Source organism: Schistosoma haematobium, chromosome ZW (assembly GCF_000699445.3).
Source record: "Schistosoma haematobium chromosome ZW, whole genome shotgun sequence".
NCBI classification, from domain to species: Eukaryota; Metazoa; Platyhelminthes; class Trematoda; order Strigeidida; family Schistosomatidae; genus Schistosoma; species Schistosoma haematobium.
Window position 1 is genome coordinate 14489850 of NC_067195.1, and position 18261 is coordinate 14508110.

Here is an 18261-nt window from a genome sequence, read left to right on the forward strand (position 1 = left end):
TTCCACCAAAGACGAGCCGCTGTATAAGTATAAAAGAGGGTGAATAATGTGGAAAATAATAATAATAATAATAATAATAATAATAATAATAATAATGACAATAATAGTAGTAATAATAATAATAGTATTAATAATGACAATAATTGTAATGATAATAATCTGAATCAATTGTTTGTTTTTCAAAGCGAGAAAGGTAATTTCCATAGGCATAAAGAGTTCATCAATTTGTGTGTGGGCTGTGATACTGTCCGGGTGCCCAAACCGAAGCAGGTGGTTTTCTTAGGGGGCCACTCCCCGAGCCTTTGACCTAAAGGTTTAACCCACAAGGCAGTGGAGCATCGTAAGGAGATGCAGTCCCATGGTAGCCGGTGACCAACGATTGGTTCATACGCCATTTGTTCCCGCAGGATACTGGAGCCCATGTGCACCATTGATTTGGAATCCGGTTAAAGCGCCGGACATTCGCTTTTCGTCCTCTCATTTTCGTAAACAACACCCCCGCCACGAGAAGGCAATGAGTAGGACTTCCCTGGCAGAGGCTGTATACGCGTGGCCGTGTGAGAGTATTTCGAGAGGGAGAGCGGACTCTCCCCACTGTCGGCCGTACCAGGGCATTCAGGGGGCAAAAATATGGAACGCTTCACGACTTTGCGTGTCATCCTTGCGCAGGGGCCATGCTAATCTTCTCTGTATCGTTCCAATTTTAGTATATGTACCGACGAAGCGAGTACAAGATTAATTGTTCACCATGAGGCCTGAAGGTCCTCAGTTCAACTCTCGATGAAGAGTTCATAAATGAGCACTCCGGAGAAGCCAAATATTAGGAAATAACAAGTGCCCGGTGACTCCTGATTTTGAATGGTTGTTTAAATGAAATCAGTTTTTGATGTTTACTATTAAAGAAAAAGTTAGTAGTGACAAGTAGTGTCAATAAATGTTAACATCAGTCATCTGAAAAAATCCCCTCAGATGTAAGACAGCAAGATTAAGCTAGATAATATTTTACTCAATACAATAACAAGCAGTCACACTCAGTAAGTCCGGAGTAGAACTCACTGAGAGGAAAGGAAATCACATATTTAACAGTCAATAGGCATTTAGTTGCCAACCACGGGAATGCATCTCCTCACAATGCTCCACTGCCTTGTGAATCAGACCTTTAGGACAAAGGCTCAAGAAGTGGACCCCTAAGAAAACAACCTGCTTCGATTTGGGCACCCAGGCAGTATTACAGCCCACAAACACACAAATATGGTGTGGCGCAAATATATTTGGTGCCCTATTGTACCAATATTTATGTGTTGAAATAAATAAATAATAAAAGACAATATCATCCGCATACTCAAGGTCGAGAAGTCTTTCCCCAGGCAACCGATCCACACTGCCATTAATTACAACCATCAGAGCTGTTTCCAGAATGTCATCGATGGCAAAGTTGAAGAGGAGTGGTGAGATTGGGCAACCCTGTCTAACCCCACCGCTCGGATGGAACAATGAAGAGAGGTAGTTGTACGCCCTCACTCTGTCTGAGTTGTTTGTATATAGGGCCTTTAAGATGTTAATTAACTTCTCAGGAACACCCTTCTTCAATAGACAGTCCCTCAGAACAGTCCTGTCCAACGAATCGAAGGCAGACCTGATGTCAAGAAACACTACGATTGTTGGACTTTGATAAGTATGACGGTGTTCTAACATTTGGCGGAGGGTGAAGATATGATCAATACATCCTCAACCAGAACGAAACCCAGCCTGCTCCTCGAGAGTCAATCTTTCTCGAGTTTTGAACAACCTACGAAGTATGACGGAAGCCAATAGCTTGGACGCGATCGGAAGTTGACTTATCCCCTGATATTTGTTACAGAAACGACGTGAGCCCTTTTTAAAGATAGGGACAACTACCGGCTCATTCTATGACGTTGGTACACTCTCTAGCTCCCAAACCTTTGTAAACAACGTTGTCAGTTATTTAACCAGGAAGTCACCACCATCTTTAAAAAGAGCCGGAGGTAAGTCATCTGGGCCAGGTGATTTGTAGCGCTTCAAGAGTTGGAGTTCCTTGCGGACTTCCGCCTCATTTGGTGGATCAGTCGTCACCGGTCATGGAGGGCAGGACAGTCTGACCGATGTTGCCGGAGCAGCAGGCCAGTTGAACTGCCCCTCGAAGAATTCTGCCCATCGTCCAAGACGTCGATGGATGTCAGTGATTGGCATCCCGTCATCCTCGCAGATTGTTTCACTCACACCAGACTTCTTGCTGCCAGTGGCTCGGATGAGCCGCAAGCGGCTTTACTCGCCATTTTGATGGCGTCGTGAAATTGCTACCAACTTGCTGACATCAATCCTTTGGTGGCGGTCACTTCGTTGGCCACTGAGAAGTAAGGTAAGATTGGCGCAAACAAGGGCATGATCAAAGTCCAGATAGGTACACCAAAAGCAGTGGCAGTCTTGTACGCAACCACGCCAGCGGTAGCTGATCGCGATGTGATCAATCTGAGTCCAGGCTTGAGATGCAGAGGGAGGACTCCAGGTGGCACATCGGCGATGACTGTGCCGAAAGTTAGTGCTAGCCAGAAACGGGTTGTGGTATGTACACAGTTGCAGTAGACGGTCCCCGTTATCTGTCCTGCGACCAATACGTCCCAATTGGCAACCTAAACGATTCTCTTCTGTGCCTAGACGCCCGACCTGAGCATTCAAGTCTCCGGCTAGTACTACAATGTCTGTCGGACGCACTTTCTGAAGAATTTTCAAGCCATCGACCAGTGTACACATTACCTGTGTTCAAAAATAAACAGAATAAACCAGTGAAGAAAACCAAAGTGCAAAATCTGTAAAACAAAAGACGGTCTGCATTACAGACCGAATTTAGAAAACCTGAAAAGCAGAAAATGCTGTACAGACTTTTAGTCCCAGTATAGGACTCCTCGACAGTGAGGACCTACGACGCCTTCAAGGATCGAAAGACCTAAAGGCCTTGCTGCAATGGTAACTTAGTGATCTGAGGGTTAGGCGCTTGAAGTGGAACTCGAAGATCCTAGGTTTGGTATCCAGTGGAATAGTGCGCAGGTACTGCTGAGGAATCCTATGCTAGAACAAAACACCTCTCTAATACTTCCCAAGTTTTAGTGATATCCCAACCAAGGTCAATCAGTAACAAATACAACCTAGAATTTAGAACCAATCTCCACGAAATTCCCGTCAACTAGACCAAATTATTGTTCTCTAAAAAACAAATCAATATCAATGAAGTATTATTTCAACCACTTAACTATTCATTGGTAGGATCTACCAAACCCAATCTCCCAATATTGGGGAAAATTTGATCCATTTCGGGGAAATGGCACTAAAACCCCACTCTTGCTACTTAAGTAGCTGAAATGTATTTGAATGGTTGTCTAGCTTAGATCGGTTTGTAATTTTTCGGCGAGACTCTAATTTAAAGACGACCTTTGAACGAATCTTAAGTGACCTTGACAACTATTAGCCAATCAGAAGAAAGTTAGTATAAAGTGAAAGTATATTATATGAAAGTAATGAATTACAGTGGATATTCTCCTGTTACATGATTTAATAACTTGTTAAGGTTTGATTAATGTTCAGAGGTTCTGAATTCACAATGCATATGGAATAGAAACTCGTCTATTGGGTTAGGGTTAGGTTTACGGGTAAGGTTAGGGTTAGGTTAGGGTTTAGGGTTAGGGTTAGTTGAGGGTTAAGGTTTAGGGTTAGGTGAGGGTTTAGGGTTAAGGTCAGGGTTAGGTGAGGGTTAGGGTTAAGGTTAGGGTTAGTTAAGGGTTAAGGTTAGGTGAGGATTAGGGTTAAGGTTAGGGTAAGTTGAGGGTTAAGGTTTAGGGTTAGGTGAGGGTTAGGGTTAGGGTTTAGAGTTAGAGTTAGGTGAGGGTTAGGGTTATGATGCTAACATACGAGTTTTTAAATCATGTCAAAGAAGAATATCCACTGTAATTTATTACTTGCTTTTAATATATTTTTACTTTATGCTGTCTTCTGATTGACTAATAATTGAAATTGCTCAAACGATTCTGATTGGCTCGTCCCTAAATTAGAGTCTCGCCCGTAAATCTGACTGGTTCGTTCATAAATTATGGTCTAGTTTATTCTCTCTTTCTCTCCCCACTAAATCGGGACATCTCAGAGAACATAGCAAGCGGGTAGGAAGGCCAGGAATGAAAAAATACCGAGTCATAAATACTTGAAACCTGTCACCCGAAGCAGTGGTAACCGCACACTCAATTGACTCATTCAAGAGAAGATTGGACACTCATAGAAGCCTGTGCACTATTCACAAACCAACCCATTTAAGTAACACGATCTGTATACCTATCATTAAACTAAATCAGTTGGTCAGAAAACAGTTATATATATGATAGTAATTGATACTAATAACGCCGCCCACCAGCATTCTCCATCTAACTTTTCAGTTGTTTCCAGTTGCTATTCATCCTTTTCATGTTTGCTTCCCAGTCCCGACGCAGTGAAGGACTCCGCGTGCTCTAGAGCTTCTCCATCAAGTGTGATTTAGATGGTGCTCTCCGTGTTGCATTTGATGATCTTGCTTTTCGCCTGTGCGTGTTGAGGTCTACTGAAGCAAAGGCTTCTTACACACTGTTTGCCTTGACCTGCATTTGTTGATGTGTATGGGATAGAAGGATCAGGTCATCTGCAATGTCTAAATCTTCTGATTGATTCCCAGCTGTTCATTGTATTCCGTACTTTCCCTTACACGTTGAGGTCTTCACAATCCAGTCGACCACCAGAAGAACGAGGAAGCAGGAGAGTTATCAGCCTTGTCCGACTCTGGTCCTTACTTGAAATGCATCAATCAGCTGTCGTCCATGCACCACTTTGCATTGTAGTCCGTCTTATGAATTCCCCATGATGTTGACGATCTTCTCATGTACTCCATAGTGTTGAATAAGGTTCCATATGGTCGTCCTATCTACACTGTCAAACGTCTTCTCATGGTCAATGACTTGGATGTACAGTGACGAGTTGCACTCAACTGACTGTTCAACGATGATCCGTGGTGTTGCGATTCGGTCTGTGCACGACCTATGCTTACGGAATCTGGACTACTGATCTCGAAGCTGGATGTCTACTGAATCTTTAGTCGTGTCCAGCCACACTGTAGACAACTTTTCCTGGTGCTGATAGTAGTGTGATGTCACTGTAGTTCTCACATTTTCTCAGATCTCCTTTCTGTGTTATCTTGATTAGGCGTTCTTCTTTCCAGTTTTTCAGTGACACTTGTTCTCCCTCCTAAATACTTTCGAATAGAACGTGGAGAATGTTGCAGTTGCTTCTGTGTCCGACTTATGTACTTCAGGTGGTATATTGTCGGGTCCTGTTGCTTTCCCACACTTGACTTGTCTGATGGCCATCCTGCATTTTTCGATCGTTAGTGGAGTGATATCTTTCAGAAGGTCTGTGTGTACTGCTCCGATATCCGGTGGATTCAATGGAGTTGGCCAATTCAAGAATTTCTCGGAGTGTTCTACCCATCTGTTCCTCTGTTCTTGAATCTCGGTGCTCGTATGGCCTTCTTTGTCCATGACTGATCTCTCTGATTTACTATATTTCCCTGATAGTTTCTTCGTCGTGTCATACAGTTGTTTCATATTTCCTTCTCTTGCAGCTTTTCCCTTCGTCGTTGTTAGCCCTTTCACATATGTCCGCTTCTCAGCTCTTAGAGTCCTCTTCATTTGCTTGTTTGCTCCTGTCTATTCAGCTTGTGTCTTGACTTGTTCCGTTCTTGTTCGGTTGTTTTTAATTACCGTCTTCCGGTTCTTCCATTCTTGAACCTTGTCCAGGGTTTCCATAGAGATCCACTCTTTATGAAGTTGCTTCTTGAGGCCTAGAACATCCTGACACATTGATCCCTTTCCAGTTGTCTTCCATAGTGGATTCTTCTTCCTTCCGTAGATCTTGTGAAGCTTATAACCTGTTGTTGACAGTAATCTCGAACTTATTGAGCCTCTTAGTATCTTGAAGAAGGCTGTATTGAACACTTTATTACTGCTTTCCTAGTTGTCCAGTGTTTCTTTGGCACCACAATGTGGTGATCTGAAGCTATTTCAGCACCTCTTCTAGTTCTCACGTCTCCCATTGTCCTTCCGAATTTTTTACCGATGTGAATGTGATCAATTTGGTTCTCCGTAATGTGGTCCGGTGAGATTTATGTAGCTTTTTGTATGTGTTTGTGTGGGACATTTGTTGAATGCACATAGATTTTCAAATCGCTCCCCATTTTCGTCTGTCTCTCCCAGTCCATGTCATCCCGTGATATCCTCATATCCGGTGTTATTCATTCCGACTTTGGCATTCACTTCCCCAATCAGGATGGTGAGATCCTTTCTTAAGCACTTCGCTATGATATATTGCAGCTTCTTATAGAACTAACTTTTATCGTCGCCATTGCTATCACTGGTGGGTACGTAACACTGTCTAACACTCACTGTGATTCCTTCCTAATTTGTTTTGAAGGATACTTTGGTGATCCTTAATCCGTGAGATTCCCATCCCATAAGTACATTACGTGCTTTTTTGGACAGCATCAGAGCAACGCATTGAGTGCAAGGTGCATTTTCTTCTTCTTGACTGGACCAAAGGAGTATCTCTCGCGTATCTAGTCTTTGCTGTCCAGCTTGGCCCAATCGGTTTCGAGTACTGATTCCGAGACCCGCCAAGTTGAATCACTTTATTCCCGTAGCTACTTTACTGGTCATCCCGGTCTCCCACGTTGTCCGGACATTCCATATGCCTATGATATTTGTTACTGGGTCTGTTAGAGAGGGAATCGGCCTCGTGACTTCCAAAGAATCTCGACTTTCAGCATCAGGCGTCATAATTATTCCTTTAACTTGTAGGCAGAGTTGAAATGGTTTAACCTGTTTAATCTGGTTAGCGTTTTTAGCAAGATTGTTTTTACGTGATGGGGTTGCGGACCCCATACACAACCTTCCATCTTCCTCCCTTCGTGGAACCGGCAGTAACCCTAAACTTGCGGAGGTATAGTTCATTAGAGTTAAGGTATCATGTAGCTATCTGCAGAGGACGGTATTAATGGAACCCTCTGTAAGACTTCTAAAAATCAAGCTCGACGTTGAATATAGACTCAGAATCGCTTTCACCATTTACAAGTTACTTTTTTTGCCTTTTATTTCCAAACAAAAACAAGGACTGCAGCTTAACATTATCAATGGGAAAGTTGTAAATGGAAAAGTGGTTTAAATGTTTCGTTGATATTCCCTTGTTATTGGAACCATTTTTTAATATATATTTGTGGATCCGATCATATTTTGATTTATCATGGTAATCGTCGTAAAAAAATCCATGAAGTGAGAACGTCTTAGCATCCAGTTCACATGAAATAAATAACACTTAGAAGTAATATGATACACATTTTTGTTACTTTCTTGATAAACTTACAAACCTGGATCTGTGTAAAGATTATCAAAGGGAACAAATCGTTGCGCCGTTAGCCTTCTAACAATTTATTTCAGCCATCACGGTGTGACACGGTGGTCGGTGGATGAAAAAGTTTAGTGTATATTCCAACCATCTCTTAGTTTTAACTCATGTCTGCTCACTTGAATGCCCTATAATATGCAGGCAATGATTCTAATACAGTCATGGAATACTAGTAACGAAAGGTATAGGACACCTGTCTGCTTGTTCGTTAAGCTTCCTAGTGATCATACGACTAAGTTTCCGTTAAACATGTTCCGAACCTCACTTATTTTCTTCACAGTTAGGACACATTTTTTCAAAAGTATGACGCGTAACAGTTAAAAATTCGAGTATAAGAGCAGTATGCAGCAGATACACAAAATCGTGACTTGTCTTCACCGATTACCTGAAATACAGAGTAGGGATACTAGCTTAGCAGGTACATTCAGTAGAACTTTAATGTCTATTTGGAAAGATTAAGTGGAATTACTATGTGAGAAATAGTCCCAGTATTACGAAGAATGTTATTGAAATCGATTGTTCCAGGACGTGCGAACCACACAAACTGCAAGAATGTTATCCAAAAATAATTCGAACGCCTGTTACACTATTTCAGATTAAACGATTACTTGTGCACTTCCAAAGGACTAGAGGCTGTTGAAAATGAAGCTGTGTGCGTTCCAGTAGAATTCTCAGTTGTCAGCGTTTCAACTGAGAATTTTCCATATATAGCGAGGTAAGTTCATATTGAATACATGCTCATAAAGTAGTTAATCGAAAACAGAGATTTTCTCACCACCGCTTTCATGCAATTCAGAAGAAGTTAGGGAACCATAGGTAGGCGCATATGTAAAGATGACAACAAACGTTGCGAAATGTTGACAACATGAAGCTGAGAGCAATCAGCTACATGTCTACCAAGACTGATAAACTGATCGCTCACGATAAAAGACCATCTGTGTTTGCGAAGGGCAGGTGCGTCTATAATGGCATTAGGCCCTAACCACACAATCCTCAAAGCTGAACACGAGACAGCTGGGAAAGTAGATATCCAACATTTAACCCTTAGAGAAACAACGATGGAGAAGGCGGGAAGAATAAGTTCAATTAGTTCGAATTGATCGAATGGCATGGCTCGGCTTTTCAGGCGTGGTCACTCTTGATTGTAGTCATATATCTTTTATTCATATTAAATATATTGTTCTATCTCTAGCCTATGTTTGTTTTTCATCATATCATGGTGATTGTTACGATGCAATGAGTTGGTGTAGAGGATGATTTGACTTCCACGTAAGATCTTATACATTAGGCAGTTACATTATGACAAATCTACAATTTTAAGATTAGATCTATTACTAGAGCAGTACTAATATCGAAGTAGACCATACGTCTGCACACTGAACACGTAGATAAAAGTTTCGCATTCCCATTAAAAACACATGAAAGGTTGCGTACTTTTGAAATTGTTTGGAGAAGCTCAAGTTCCGTGGTCAGTTCGTGAGTATTAACAGGTATTTGAACAACTTTTACGTGGTCAGATTATGCGATATTATATATGATGATCATCGCAAATTAACCAAAGTATGTCCAGGTTGCTTGCTGTCGCCTGAACTGACTATTACTTGTACTTTACACGGAACTAAAAGTGAAACGGTATCAGTAAGTACAAATTCTACAGGACGATTCAAAGTAAGTTCACATTACAGTGTTAATATATTTGTAAGTGTCATGTGTTTCCCGTTACTAAGTGCAACCAATCCACAGAAAGAAATAACGCACGCAATGGATATTGCATACCAGGCTTTCTTGCACGACGCAAGAGATAAAGCCAATAAGCGTGGATGACGATCCAGAGAAAGGGTGAGCTAAATTCACTTTGAATGTTTGATTAAACAGCGTTTTTTTATATTAGTTTGTGATGTGCATTTATACTGAAATAATTACTTCTTGCTCATCTTATTTTCAGCTGGCTTCGCAAGTGTTAACAGACGTAGCGTAAGTTTTTATTCGGATCAATCACAATACTGTTATACCGTTGGTATGTTATCAACCGTTCACGTAACATGCAGGATTCATAAGTTGGCTGAGTGTCATGACATTTGTTTATTAAGTAAAGAGTAATTTTTTATTTTTGTAGAATATTGTGAATGATGGTTCAACGTCTACGTAACATACATCTCAGAAAAGCAAAATCGGTTATTAGGAAATGGAAAAAGTTTCACATTAATGGACAATTTGTAATTTATTAAATTTTAATAAACACTCAAATTTGTGACGAGTCAGTCTTTAAATTACAGTGATAAATCGATCCTTTTTACCAACTGTTGTTCAGCCTATTTGGCACTGCCTTTACTGTGCGAAATTGACAGAAAAATATGCAAAACATGGGTGGAAACTTCTAGGTCATTAAAATCGACAGGCTCATCTGTGATATCTGTCGAAAAATGTGGAGAACTATTGCATTATAATGCGACATTTCGGATAATTTCATTGATATCGCGCACAACGTTTCTGTTTGATTAGAAAATATAAACCGATTTCTACAAAGTGTAATAAGATTCAGGGGTAATTTGGAGAAATATTGGAGCTTTGGTGCCGTTTCTTCAAAATTTTCCCCAAAATAGGAAGATTGGGTTGCTCTGGAGTCTGATATCTATAAAATTATACTCAAAGTAAAACGGATTAACATCTTATCATATACAAATGTAAACACGTCAGAGAGAATACTCTGACTTGAACAGCAATAGAAAAAACTGAAGAAATAAAATTTACCTGGAAAAATTGGCGCCAACACGTAGCATCACATAAGTTGCGCAAATTCAGCACACTAAAATGTTAGATTATACAACGACATCAAAAAGACTGAGAAAAACGTATCAAACGAAGCATCCCGACTGCCATTGCTGACAAAGATGGCTGGAACGACAACTATCGCTTCATCGTGTATGGTCACCAAGCAGACTGCCAAAATTACGGGGCAGAATCAAGTTTATTTCCAGTCGGCTGCACTTTTTTTCTATACACAACCTTACCAGTACATGTCTGTGGCAGCGTCGTCTGTGTTGTACGGTCATAAAAGGCAGCCTTAGCACATTGATACGACGAAAGTTTAATCCACGTTAGATACTAAGAGGTATGACTTCGAAATTAGCAGGTCCCCAGTCATTCGACACAGATCATCTACGTCGACGATCTACAATAGTTACTCATAATACCCTTACCATGGCTTTTAAGCTTGTCTCAGTACCGATATTGTATTTACAATAGGTATTCAACAGCCCTTTGGAATACCATGTAACAACGTCGAACAACATAATAATTTGTACACACTGCACTTAGGTCGACTGAAAATTAAGGAGACTACCGTAGCATTTAGAGGGTATAATGCAAGTGCAGTCAGAACTCATCGGTTAATGAAAAGGAAAGACTTAATACAATCCTGTTATTGAATTTAGTTGGAGATGCGTTACATAGGTTGAGAGGCTGAAAAAGGCGCGAACTTTAACTTGGATCAGTCAAGTGGCCATAGCTACTCAGCACGTTAGTTCATTTAGGTTTGTGTGGTACAATAGACGTGTATTTCTTTCTTATTATGGACTCATTTCGCAAGAAGAAAAATAGCATTTGATGTGTTATAACGTGCAAGAACCTCTGGTTAAATGTATCGCGCTAACGCGACGATCTGTCCTGTGAAATGATAGTTTGGGCGAGTATTGCTAATTATGGTGAGATCTTTCTTTTCTGTACTTGCAGTGAGTAATAACCAGGAGAGTTGTTCATTAAAATGACTTGATTATGAGTTGATTTGTTGCCAAGTTTTTATGCAGTATCAGTATGTCTTCAGTAACAAGGATAGTAGGTTGGTAGACACTTGTCAATCATTGTAGCATATTTACCAGAGAAAATCCAACTTCTCCTTAAAAGTGTTCACTGGTTTGGCTGGTACTAGTTCTTAGGGTAAGGCCTTTCAGTCATTTAACCACCCGGTGAGAAAAGCGCAACCCCACCTTGAGTGTTTCAGATCACAGTTCCGAATCTTCTTGCTATGGCATCAAAAATAACTTGTTCCGAAAAGCGAAAAAAGATTGGACTTGTTGGCACCGAGATGATTGATAATATAGGGTGTCAATATAAAGTCATTTCGAGTTCTACGATTAGAGGAAAACCGTCGAACGTTTAGGCGTTCATCGTTGGATTTTGAAAAAACCGACTTCTGACCTTGTTCCCAAACACTGAACACGCTCGAGTGTGTCGGTAACGTTCGTAAGACATGAACCAAGTGGTTGGATCCTGTAGTACAACGGTGGTTTTACTTTGGTGGTGTAAATTCGTAAGACCTTGTCAAAGCATTTGAGCGTCCAGGCAAGTGACCATGTTGCTTGTAAACAGCTACTGCATCACTCACATCCGGACTCTCTCAATAATGATACTTCGTTGGAAGTTTACCGGGGCGAGGAACCTCGATAATTTGTATGTTCAGCTTATATCGGTGCCCGCAATTGTCTTTCTTCAAACCATGTTTATTTGTCACTTGTATCTGCAAACTCTTTCACTTCGTTTGGTGTTCAAGGCAATACTAATACTTCGCAGGAATCCTCCCATGGTCTCATTAAACAGGAGTCAGTAACTCGATAGAGAAACTGGCGGCCATCGTCATACTTCGGTTAGATCGCGAATTAAGACCTTTCAGTTTCTCGTATGGCTCCTTCAAACCGTATAAGGGTCTAGGCACGTAGTTTTCCTGTTCATTACATTATGTGAACACTAGTGTTTAGTTCTGTTTTTTTTGTGTCACAAAATACTTACGTCTTTTTCACATCCTATGTTTATGTTTCATCCTACATACACTAGATTTGGCTGTCGTTTTTACAACTTCTAGGGGTTTGACACGTCCCATATTCATCTGCTGGAAATAATTCTTCAGGCGACTCGTGAATCTGTTCTCTAATCATGCCGAAACCACCGTTTAAAGTTGGTAGGTTATTCGACCTATAGCTTGAATATAACTCATTTTCAGCCGACATCAGTTTAGCGGATTGGGGTAGAAAGGAAATCAAGTTAGCAGAGAATGAAATGCCAGGGCTTATTATGATGAGGCAAATGTATGGCAAAGAAAAGCCACTCACTGGAGCTAGGATTGCTGGATGTCTTCATATGACTGTTCAGACTGCAGTTTTAATTGAAACCTTAGTCGAACTGGGAGCATCGGTTCAATGGTCATCCTGCAACATTTTTAGCACACAAGACCATGCTGCCGCAGCCATTGCAAAGACAGGCGTTCCAGTTTACGCGTGGAAAGGTGAAACCGATGAGGAGTACACTTGGTGTATAGAGCAAGTATATGACTTACACCATAAATATAATCTTAGACTTTAATATTTCCTGATGGTTTACCTTTAAACATGGTGTTAGACGATGGTGGTGATCTTACATCTCTTGTTCACGAGAAACATCCTGAATATCTTGAAGGCATAAGAGGCATAACAGAGGAAACCACAACTGGTGTTCGGAATCTTTATAAGATGTTTTCCAGTGGTCGACTAAAATGTCCGGCCATCAACGTTAACGACTCTGTTACTAAGGTAGGGTGTTGCTTATATTTTAATGAAGTTTTCCAAAAGAGCAAATTCGACAATCTCTATGGTTGCCGTGAATCGTTGGTTGATGGATTAAAAAGAGCCACTGACATCATGCTTGCAGGAAAGGTAGCATTAGTCGCAGGTTATGGAGATGTTGGTAAAGGGTGTTCTCAAGCTCTTCGTTCTTATGGCGCGCGTGTACTTATAACAGAAGCCGATCCAATCAATGCTTTACAGGTAAGCATTTCAGAATACTGAAACTACGTTGACGTGTATTTATACCATAATTATTGAGGGAATGTGAACTAATCAGTGTTTCAATGGTCATTTCCTCAATAATAATAATTTCCAATTGGCTTTTAGTTATGATCAATATCCCTCCCACTTTTTGTTACGTTTCTTGTAATAAAATAAGAGAAATTAGTAAATCAGGTTAAATACTCAAAAATGAGACAGAATTGGGGTAATTAACTACATAATAGAAGCCTGTGAGGAAATATTTTTGTGGGTAAACGCCAATGAAAGGTTCACATGTTTTATCTTAAATTTCAATTATGGTTCTCTCAGTCGATGAACTAAGCTGTCGTGGCATGAAGCCTAACTTGTGTCGTATGAGGTTGATCATTAAATTTATGTATCTAAATTATGCCCATGTGTACTGTCAGAATTTAGCCTACATTTCATTGTTTATTACTGATCACTATTTTATCCGATTAATCCTACAGCTTCTAGATAGATGCTAGAAACAAAAAAAGTGCAACTCATGTTAACAGTGACACCCCTCATAGGAAGTGAGGTTGTCCTAATAATCTGCAATTACATAGTGACAAACTAAGAAACGTTTTCATTTGTGTACAAGCCGATTAATAGTTCTGTTTTCTAAACAAAATTTCACAATATGGAGACGTTTTAAATTGTTTACTTACGATCATTAGGGTGTAGACTGAAGGTAAATTAAAAACGTTGATGAGGTAAACGCTGACATCTGTGACACACGTTATGACTAATTTTTGTTGTGGAAAAGTAGGACTGTACTTATAACTGTATTATATATATCCTAAATTTTAGATTGCGTTGCAAAATTTAGTAGTTTGTGCATAGTTGATCGAGTGCCAGATAAATTCAAAGACTCATCAATCTCTATTCATCACTTTTGTGATTCCTCATTTCGGCTTCATTTTGACACATCGTTTTTGTAGGCTGTTATGGAGGGTTACGAAGTAACAACAATGGAAGATGGTGCGAAAAGAGCGAAGATATTTGTTACTGCCACTGGTTGTGTAGATATAATTTCTGGTGAGCATTTCTCAGAAATGATGGACGATGCGATTGTCTGTAATATTGGCCACTTTGATACTGAAGTCGATGTTAAGTGGCTCAATGAGAATTGTGTCAGTAAAGAATCAATCAAACCTCAAGTTGATCGTTACACATTAAAAAATGGAAGGCATATTATTCTACTTGCAGAAGGTCGCCTAGTAAATCTAGGCTGTGCTCATGGTCATCCTAGTTTCGTAATGTCAAACTCTTTTACAAATCAGGTACTAGCACAGATTGAGCTATGGACAAAACCCGATCAGTATCCAGTTGGCGTCCATTTTCTCCCTAAAAAGGTTAGTTCTCTTTTATTTTAGGGACAAAAGTGTTTGGACTGTTTTCACAGTTCAGATATTGTAAATTACGTTTTTAGTCGTAGGGCTTGCTTTATTTGACACGAATTAAATTGAAAGTTGGAGTTGCCTTATGTTGACTAAGGTCGAAGTTATGATTGCTCAAGTTCCACATCTTCGGGAAGATACGTTACTTATTTTAGGTTGAAAACATAGGTACATAATCATGTATCATTGAGGTAGTGGTTGGAAGCAGTCGACAGGAAACCCTGACGGGTTTGACCCCGCGCCACACAGCTTCACAGTCAAAGACGTTACCACTGAGCTATCTTGGCCATGACTGAGATGTATTTACAACTAATCGATCACTACCCAGTAATCAATCAATTATAAAGACATTTATCATTCCTTTGAATAATTCTATGCGTGTGTTATAAGACAACGCATATTAGTTTGTGTTTACAGGGATGTAATGGGTAGTTATCCAGCCATCATCAGTGTACAGCCTGACATAGATGTGCGTTGGTCGAAGCTGCCTTAATACATTAGCACGTCGAGATGAAATTAACAAGACTTAGCGAAGGAGATCAGAATAATGTAGTAGGAATAGCAGTGAAAAGGAATAAGTATTGATAATATGGTTTGGGTTGCATCTACCTGCATAGCGTAGATCAATCTTCATTTACCGCTCTTAGCTTTCTTCCAGTCTACTTTATCGACAATTATCGCCTGTCGAGGCACTTCCGAATTAGGCGTACTTAGAGCATGTCCTAACCACCTCAGTTGATGAAGACCCGAGATCTCGTCAACTACCAAGTCATTGTCCTCTATGACCCTTCGCCTAACCGACAGTGTTCACTCAGTCGCTAAAAACAGTTTATACACAAGTTTTTGTTTCAAATGGTTTATGTAGGGTGCTGCAATACTTGAACTATAAGTTTTTTGTAACTTGATTCTTATCTTTGGCATACTTTTCAGTTTCAGTGCTCATCATATTCTCTATTGATAATTGGATTGTTTTCCTTATAGTTGGATGAAGCTGTTGCTGCCGCTCACTTGGAACAGTTAGGTGTCAAACTAACAAAATTAACCAAAAAGCAAGCTGATTATCTGGGTGTACCAGTTGACGGACCATTCAAGGCGGAACACTATAGATATTAAATTTAAGTTACTTGATTTGTAAAATATGTCAATTTATATGTATCATAATCTAATGAACTGTTATTACTCTAAAATACAGATGCGTTGGAAAAAAGTATTATTTGTCTAAAATAGTAAATCTCCTGAACACATTAAGAACTTTGTTAATTGTTTTATGTGCATGAAGGTTCACTTCGTATGTCAGTAATTTTAGTGTCTAACATGTATACATAGTAACTACTTTTAAGTTTGTTGCACCTATTTTGTTACAAACTACATAATGATATCTGCAGTTCCTATACACCTTTTCAATAAGTATTTACCGACTATATTGTATTTACTTTAACTGTAGGATCAATTTTCTGTACTCATTGGTCATCTTTTAACAGGCATTTCAGCTTAAATTTATTTTCGGGAATCGAATACCTATCATTACTGAATATGGGACCCAACATATTCTATTGATTGGCTACAGACTGCAATGTTTTTATACAATAAATCTAACCATTAGTAATCAAGAACATATAACGGGTAGGTATTGCGATCGCACTCAATTTAAATAAACATGATGAATGTATTATCAGCTCGTCACGAGTCAGGACACTGGTTCAGTAATAGGACAAAGCTCATATTATGGCAACCGACACCGTTTTGATCTGCTTGAGCTCCATTACGTCAGTTTAAGTTACATGTAACCCATATAAGAGCTAAACAAATAATACGAATTTGACTTGAATGCTGATCATTTTCGTAACGTTTCAATGTTCTTGGGTCATTACAGTAAAGTCATAATTTACATAGCTTAGTGTGACTACAATATAAGTATTGACTGTGGTGTACTAGGACCTGATTTCTATGATGAACAAAGAAAAGAAGACCGTCTAACGCTCGAAAACGAATAATTATATCGATGAATGGTTGTGTAGATTACAACCAAATCTACCTTAAAGAGGAATAATATATATTTGTAAAATCTTAGCGAAAGAATTTGAAGTAATTCCGTTTCGCCTGGCAATTTGGTCAAGGCTTTTTCAAGGAAAATATAATCAAACAACAAAACTATCGAAATTCTCGATAGTTTTAGTGAGAAAGGATAGAGTTTGATTTGTAATATGGTAGTGTGAATTGTAAATATGATCAGACTGAATGGCTAGAATAGATGGTCCAAGTAGGACGTGTGGTGAGGCCTTCCTTTCTATTGAGAGAAGTAGGATTAAGCATTATATGGAAAGCTTCAGTTACCCTCCTTTCTTTGTAGTTGGGAAAGCCTTTTTGCAATATTTTGATGTTTTTAAAATCAATCTAGTGGTTGTTGAAAATGGCATGAACTGCTATTGCCGAGTTAATTTGAAGTTGATTCAATTCTACAGGATTGTTAGGAGGTTTCTTTGTGTACCTAATATCTTACAAATTAAACTCTATCCTTTCTCACCATGAAGGTCACACAATTTTTCATTTTTAAACAATGTACATATACACAAATTTACATACATATCACTTATGAATCACCTTGACAGAAATGACATGACATTAACTTGTTCAGACCTGTTTTTGATTGATCAAATATTATTCTTATTGTTCCGTTGTACTATTTAAATTTGGATTAATTTTAATTTGGTTATTTATTCTCTGAAGAAGTGAATTACACTAAGTCAGGAAACGTCAGAAAATCTAATTTTCTACTCATTGGGATATTACAAATATATTATTTATTTATAACAATCTACCCAATGCTCAATTTATTCGAAATTATCAAATCAAACCTTGGTAATGATACATACTACCTTGATTACTGCTATTACCACATTTAATACTCCCACTACCATTACCATTGTTACTGTAACTGTTGATACAATTACTATTATCACTGCGGGAAAAGAACACATTTTCCATTATGAACAAAAAGGAGAAAAAAACTTTCACTTAGAAAAACCACATCATTGGGTGCAAAAATGTCACACAATGCCGGAAAGCTACGCAAATATGGGACATGTCTTCATTGAGCTTCCTCCTAAAACTCAGCATTTATCTGCATACAGTTGGACGGTCAAGTTTTACATTCAGTCATCATTAGACATATGAATACAAACATAGTTCACTGGAATGTATATGCTTGTCAATTGTGGGATGAATGTAATTTGCGGGGAATTTTCATAAATAAATCCCAGGAAGTCGACCATTTCAGGGTAGCGATTCTAAGAAATCTCGACTACTGAGCGTTCACGACACTAATCCCGGACAAACAGAAGCAACAATAGTAGTAACAGTAGTGTTTGAAATAGCAGAAGTAGTGGTTGTCTTATTATTACGAATATTGATGTTAGTCAGTGATTTTCCTCCATGAACGTTTCAGGACAGCTTTGTAAACACAATATACATCTGGTTGTGCTCAAACGATCAAGACTATTCACCTGTGAACTGTTACAAACAACTCGCTATCTTCAAAGTGCTTATACATATGGCAG

General features: G+C 39.2%; 2 protein-coding genes across 2 annotated transcripts; both read left to right on the forward strand.

Annotated features, from left to right (window-relative positions):
* Positions 1-10604: 10604 nt before the first annotated feature.
* On the forward strand, positions 10605-16662 carry MS3_00002834 (uncharacterized protein). The gene is made up of 6 exons (XM_051210487.1): positions 10605-12442; positions 12485-12804; positions 12837-13049; positions 13089-13283; positions 14246-14659; positions 15686-16662. The coding sequence occupies exons 1-6, from the start codon at positions 12418-12420 to the stop codon at positions 15815-15817; spliced, it is 1299 nt and encodes a 432-aa protein (XP_051070481.1). The 5' UTR covers positions 10605-12417; the 3' UTR covers positions 15818-16662.
* Positions 16663-17416: 754 nt separating this feature from the next.
* MS3_00002835 (uncharacterized protein) lies at positions 17417-17897 on the forward strand. Its single transcript, XM_051210488.1, has one exon. It carries the CDS (start codon positions 17567-17569, stop codon positions 17876-17878), a length of 312 nt encoding a protein of 103 aa, XP_051070482.1. The 5' UTR covers positions 17417-17566; the 3' UTR covers positions 17879-17897.
* Positions 17898-18261: the final 364 nt, after the last annotated feature.

Excerpts from the sequence above, each read along its gene's own strand:
- MS3_00002835 (XM_051210488.1), top strand. The coding sequence starts at position 17,567 with ATGATACATACTACCTTGATTACTGCTATTACCACATTTAATACTCCC.
- MS3_00002834 (XM_051210487.1), top strand. The coding sequence starts at position 12,418 with ATGCCGAAACCACCGTTTAAAGTTG. Across the intron at positions 12,805-12,836 it reads ACACTTGGTGTATAGAGCAA|ACTTTAATATTTCCTGATGG; the intron begins GTATATGACTTA and ends ATATAATCTTAG. Across the intron at positions 14,660-15,685 it reads TCCATTTTCTCCCTAAAAAG|TTGGATGAAGCTGTTGCTGC; the intron begins GTTAGTTCTCTT and ends TTTTCCTTATAG.